The sequence below is a fragment of the Marmota monax genome, unplaced genomic scaffold, assembly GCF_021218885.2.
Source record: "Marmota monax isolate L192 unplaced genomic scaffold, Marmota_monax_Labrador192_F-V1.1 WCK01_AAM20220418_F8-fsc00006, whole genome shotgun sequence".
NCBI lineage: Eukaryota > Metazoa > Chordata > Mammalia > Rodentia > Sciuridae > Marmota > Marmota monax.
The window spans coordinates 6313209-6319037 of NW_026693712.1; the positions used below are offsets into that span (position 1 = coordinate 6313209).

The 5829-nt window shown below is 44.4% G+C and overlaps 1 protein-coding gene across 1 annotated transcript; it reads right to left on the reverse strand.

Moving 5' to 3' along the window:
* Positions 1–3233: 3233 nt before the first annotated feature.
* Positions 3234–4625, reverse strand: LOC124103685 (sperm motility kinase-like). Its single transcript, XM_046460411.1, has one exon. It carries the CDS (start codon positions 4623–4625, stop codon positions 3234–3236), a length of 1392 nt encoding a protein of 463 aa, XP_046316367.1.
* Between the last annotated feature and the right edge of the window lie 1204 nt (positions 4626–5829).

Here is a 5829-nt window from a genome sequence, read left to right on the forward strand (position 1 = left end):
CCTTTGGGAGGTGCTTTAGACAAAACAGCTAAGGTCAATCATAAGAGCACTGCATGTGGAAAGGACTGCTCCTGGATATAAACGTGGACACAGGTTTAGGGGAGCATGTTTAACATCAGTACGATCATACATCGTCCCTAGGAGAATTAAAAATTTCTGTGCAACCTCATTGGGAGAGGACGGCAAGAGTTGTGCCTGGTCCCTCCTGGACTTTTCCTCATTTGCATTTTCCCTTTGCTGAGCTTAAACCTAATCCTTGCACAGTAATAAACTGTAACATGATTATAACAGCTTTTTCATGTCCTGGTGAATCCTTATGGGGTCGCTGAACTTGATGGTAGTCTTGGATACCTCCCTAACATTCACTAATGGCCTGCTTTCTGTTCCCACATTAAATCCAGAATGTCCTTTGTCTCTTCAATCAGTGATGTTTTAGTCAGATTTTTTGTTCTGTGACTAAGTGACCTGAACAGCACAACTGAAGAGGAGGAAAAGTATATTTGAGGGTCCATAGTTTCAGAGGTCTCAATCATAGAAGAACAGCTCCATTCTTTGGAGCTCAAGGTAAGGCAGGACATCATGGCAGAAGAGTGTGGCAGAGGGAAGCAGCTCATATGTTGATCAGAAAAGAGGGAGAGACTCCTATTGCCAGATACTAATATACATCCAAAGCCACACCCCAATTTCCACCTCCTCCAACCACTTCCTGGAACTTCAGTTACCACTTTGTTAATCCATATAAGGGGATTAAAATCACTGATTGGGATAAGACTCTCACAACCCAATCATTTCTCCTCTAAACCTTCTTGCATTGTCTCATACATGAGCTTTTGGGGGACACCACACGTGAATCACAACATTCTTCCCCTGGCCCCAAAAGCTCACAACCATCTCACAATGCAAAATACATTTGTTCCCAAGAGTTCTCACAGCCTCAGCAGTTTTAGGATTGCTCAAAGTTCAAGTCCAATGACTTCTCTGAAGCTCAAAGAAATCTCTCATTGTGAGCTTCTATAAAATTAAAAGCAGCTTACAAATATCCAATATATAATGGTACAGAGTAAACATTTCCATCCACAAAATTAGGGACATAGAAAGAATGGATAGGATCAAAACAAAGCACGTGGATATGTCTTTCTTATGGTGATGCTAGAAACGTAAGAAGCCAAAGGGGTTGAGGCAAGGGTGGGGGGGGGAAAGGGAAGGAAAACCATACAATGTCTCTTGAGGCCTACACTCTGAATAGGACCCTTTTCATTTCTATCTTGTTCTATTGGCCAAGAAAGTTACATGGCCAAACCCAGATTCAAGAGGCAGAGAGATGATTCCACCTTTTATTCTAAGGGGAACTACCTAGTCACATGCCAAGAGCTTAACTGCTGGAAAGAGTGAAAAAATGGGGCCATGAATACAATTTTCTTCAGACACCATAAAGAGGAAAAAGACAACCCAGAGAATGGGACAGGTTTGTCACCATGTAACCATAGCACCCATTTTATAGTTTACTCCTTCCCTTGTTTTATGCTACAATATTGTAGAAAACACACTACTCTTACTGATTCATTTCATTATTAATGGATAGTCATGTTGTTTCTAGGTCGGAGCTACAATGACAAATGCTGCCAGGTATCTTGAAACACGTGGGCACACATTTCTGTTGCATATGTGCCTGTCAGGGAGTGGAATTGGTTGGATCATGAGATATGCACATTTTCACTTTAGGTAAATAATGCTAAACTCTTTCCCCAATGCTCAGGTCACTTTACACCCTCACCAGCAGTATATGAGATTCCTGTTGTACAACATTCTAGACAAAGTTTGGTGAGGGAGTTGATTTCTGTATATGGTGTTAGGCAGAAATAAATTGTACTCTAAAAAATAACATGGTAAACTAATGATCTCCTATCCTCTTATTGCAAATACAGACCTGTCCCACCCTCAGACCTGTCCCACCCTCTTCTATCATTTAGATGTTTCTAAATTATTTTTGTATACACAGTCTATTTTTTTGTGAACCAATATAAATTATTTAAATATCATTTTTTTATATTTCTTGATATCTAGTAGAGAAATACTTCCAATTTTTTGGTTTTATTCAAAATTGTCTTGGTTGTTTTTAATTTACACACTACAAAATTTACCCCTTTGTCTATAGTTCTGCTACTTTGTTTTGTGTGTACTGGTAATTGAACCAAGGGTTGCTTTACACAGACCTACATGCCAAGCTTGCTATGAATTTTAAGACAGGGTCTAAGTTGCTTAGGGACTCACTAAGTTGCTGAGACTGGCTTCAATTAGTAATCCTATTGCCTCAACCTCCCAGTTTCTCGAATCACAGGTGTATACTGGCCATCAGTTCTGCTACTTCTGATGAAAATATAGTCAGGTTATCACAATCCAGATTCAGTTCCCTAAAGAACACAGTCTCCCTGTTGTGCTTAGTGGTAGAGAGTTTGCCTATCCTGCACAAGAGCCTGGGTTCAATGTACCAGCACAGCAAAGAAACAATTCCCCTGGGATTCTCTGTAGTTCACCTCTGTCTCTCTACCTCCAGCCCCATGGCATCCAATGGTCTGTCTTCTCTTTTCCAAAAGCCATGTGAGTGGAACCAAAAGCCATGTGAGTGGAATCATGTACTATGAAGCCTTTTGAATCTGTTTTTTCCTTTAGCATAAAGTATTTGATTTTCTTCCATGTTTGTTTATACCAGACTTCATGTTATTGCCGAGAAGCATTTTACAGAAGCATTTTACAGTATGGACATACCATAGTTTGCCTATCCATTCGACAGCTAAATGACAATTGAATTGTTTCCAGATTCAGGTGATTACAAATAAAGCAACTATAAACATTTATTTTGAACAATACTTTTATTACAAAATTTGAAAAATATTTAAGAAACGCCTCAGGAAAATGGGAGAAAGGACAGAGGAGCAGTGCAGGGGGGAGTGTCCCAGGGGAGCCATCTCTGATGTCTTCTGCAGGTGGGGGCAGAGGAGACTCCTGATGTCCAGGTGGATGCAGAAGTGCTCTGGGCTGGAACCCGTGCAGAGACACCTGAGGTAGTTGGCACATCTTCTCCTGCAGCTGTTCAGAGTCCACTTGATTGAGGCCCCAAACAAGGTGTCAGGATCCACAGGGAACAGGGTCCTCTGGCTGCCCCCTGGTATTGTCAGGTCAGCTCTCCCCTTCACTGGAGCCACACTTCATGAATCTGGCAGGGTTCTGCCCTCTTACATTGGAGCCACCCCATTGCTGACACGTGGTATGCAACAGCACAGTTGTCGGACACAGGTAGCAATCCCCCTAGTTACCCGCTTCCAGAGCTTTCTGCTGGTGTGGAGTTGCCCAGAGTCAGACTGGGAGGCTAACCCAGGTGTGGGGGTTCTTGCAGGCGGGAAGTGGAAGTGAATAGGCTGCTGGCTGGCCCCCCTGATATGCTTCTGCCCTAAGCGTTTGGCCTCCTCAGGCAGAGGAAGCTCACAGGGCAAGGAGAAGGTGCGAAGGGCAGGCTCACTGGGGCTCCTTATTGGGAGGACAGGGGAATGGGAAGAATCCAGGGGACATGGCTGAGGCTTAACCATGGGAGGCACAGGCTTCCCCTGGAACATGAAGCCCTTCCCTTGGTTTTTCTGGTGCTGGAGTAAGAGGTAGGTAGCCATGGCTCCATTGAACTTTCTCTTGGCCAGGGACACCCAGGTCTTGCGTAGATCATAACCCATATCAAACATTATGGTCAGTATTTCGGGGTCTGGGTGTTTGAGGAGTGCCTCATGATGAGGGGGTAAATGCCGCTCATCCTGCATCAGCCATATGTGCCGAAGGATCTGCTTGGCTGTGGGCCGCTTCCTGGGGTCCAGGGTCAGCATTTGGTAAATGAGCATCTGTGCTGCCAGAGAAACGTGGGGAGGGTCACGGTACAATCCCAGCACGATCTGCCGCATTGTCTCCTTATGGGTGGATCCCATAAATGGGAGCTTCCCTGTCAACATAAAATACAGAGTGACGCCCAGGCTCCAGATGTCCACTGGGGGGCCCTCATATGCTTTCCTCTGGATAATTTCGGGGGCAATGTATGAGAGAGTGCCCCAGGACTCCTTCAGTTTCTGGCCGGGTGTGACCCAGGTGCTGAAGCCAAAATCAATAAGTTTGATGTGACCTTTGGCATCCAGCATGATGTTCTTTGGCTTCAGGTCTCGGTGCACCATGCCCTTGTCATGGCAGTAGGCTACGGCACACACTACCTCCCGGAACAGTCTGCGCGCCTCTTCCTCCTGCATGCCACCCAGCGGGATTTGGTCCAATAGCTGGCCCCCATCTGCGTGCTCCATCACCAGGTAGATATTTCTGCGGGTCTCAATGACCTGAAATAACTGGATTATGTTGGGATGCTCCAGGCTCTTCATCATATCCCGTTCGGAGAGGACCTGGAGTTTCTGCCCTTTCTTCTGCAGGACTTTCACTGCCACCTGCGCCCCAGTGAGGCAATGGCGGGCTAGTTTGATCTGGCCAAACCCACCATGCCCAATGTCCCTCAGGACCTCATACTGGTCCCTCAGGACTGTAGTCTTGCAGGAGCTAGGCCCCTGCCCCACTCCACTACTCTCACTACTCTGGCTATCCATCCTAAGCAGGAACACCAACTAAGGATGCTAGCTTAAAAAAAAATAACAGACTAAAACAACAAACCCAAATCAAAAACAAAAACAAGACAAAACAACAAACCCAAATCAAAGAACCAATATCCAAAGACCACCACCAACAACTGCCAACCACCAACCACCAAACGCGCTAACTATCTGGGAGTCCGACAGGTCACCACCAAGAGCTTCCTGTACTTGTGGACAAAAACTCAGCCAAAGCCACTCTCTTATATACCTGCACTTTGACACTTGCTCACAATGGCTCATTGTGACATCAGAGGAAGCAATGGCCCAGGCATGCCTGGCCATAACTCCCAGTGGTCATTTCCTTTTTGGGCCTCCAGGACTGCTTTCATTTTCAGAATAGGAATAAGGAGCTCCAGACTTTTTTTTTTTTTTTTTTTTTGCTTTATTGGGTAATGGAGACTGATATATACTTGTTTAGAAATTAGTATTTCTACAGAAGTTCAATGTACTTTTGATTTTCATTTGAAAAATCTCTAATAACTCTGGTTTTGTCATCACCCTGGAGTTATGTGGCTCTAGGTTCACATTGGAGGTGGTTCTCCATCTCATGGTAAAGGGATGCCCAGGGACACTGCACAGACATATCCCTAGGACATCCATAAAATCAAAAGGATGGAAATTCAAATATTTTACATAGAAAATCTATTAGATAGGAAAGAAGATAATCAGGATATAAGGCACAGTGGATCAGTAGCCTTCCCTTCTCTCCTTATAAAGTCACATGTCTCACTGAAACAACAGCTTGCCCTATTCTCTTATGACCCCATCTTAGGTGATTACATCATAATATTGCTATTTCTGAAAAAAAGGCCTTATTCCTAGGTGCAGGATTAGAACCTATACAACGGCTCTGAGATATATAATTAAATCATAACTTGCTCCATTCCAATTTTTCTAAGAGCTTTTATCCATAGTTGTGGAATTTTGTCATACATCCACCCATTCAATCATCTGACATCCTGGGCTCATGAATGAAGTGCCTATCTTTAGCGGGTATGGTCTTGCCAAGTCTTGATGCCCATGACCCACTAATCCTTCTCTTGGTCACCTCTTAACAATTCTACCAGCCAACATCAGCACACTGAGGACAAAGCTGCCAATACACGAACCCTCTTTGAGGGAAGGAGGGGGACACTATTTCCTTAATAGGCTGTTGATG

Bases quoted from the DNA above. Each gene is read 5' to 3' on its own strand.
- LOC124103685 (XM_046460411.1), bottom strand. From the start codon at position 4,625: ATGGATAGCCAGAGTAGTGAGAGTAGTGGAGTGGGGCAGGGGCCTAGC.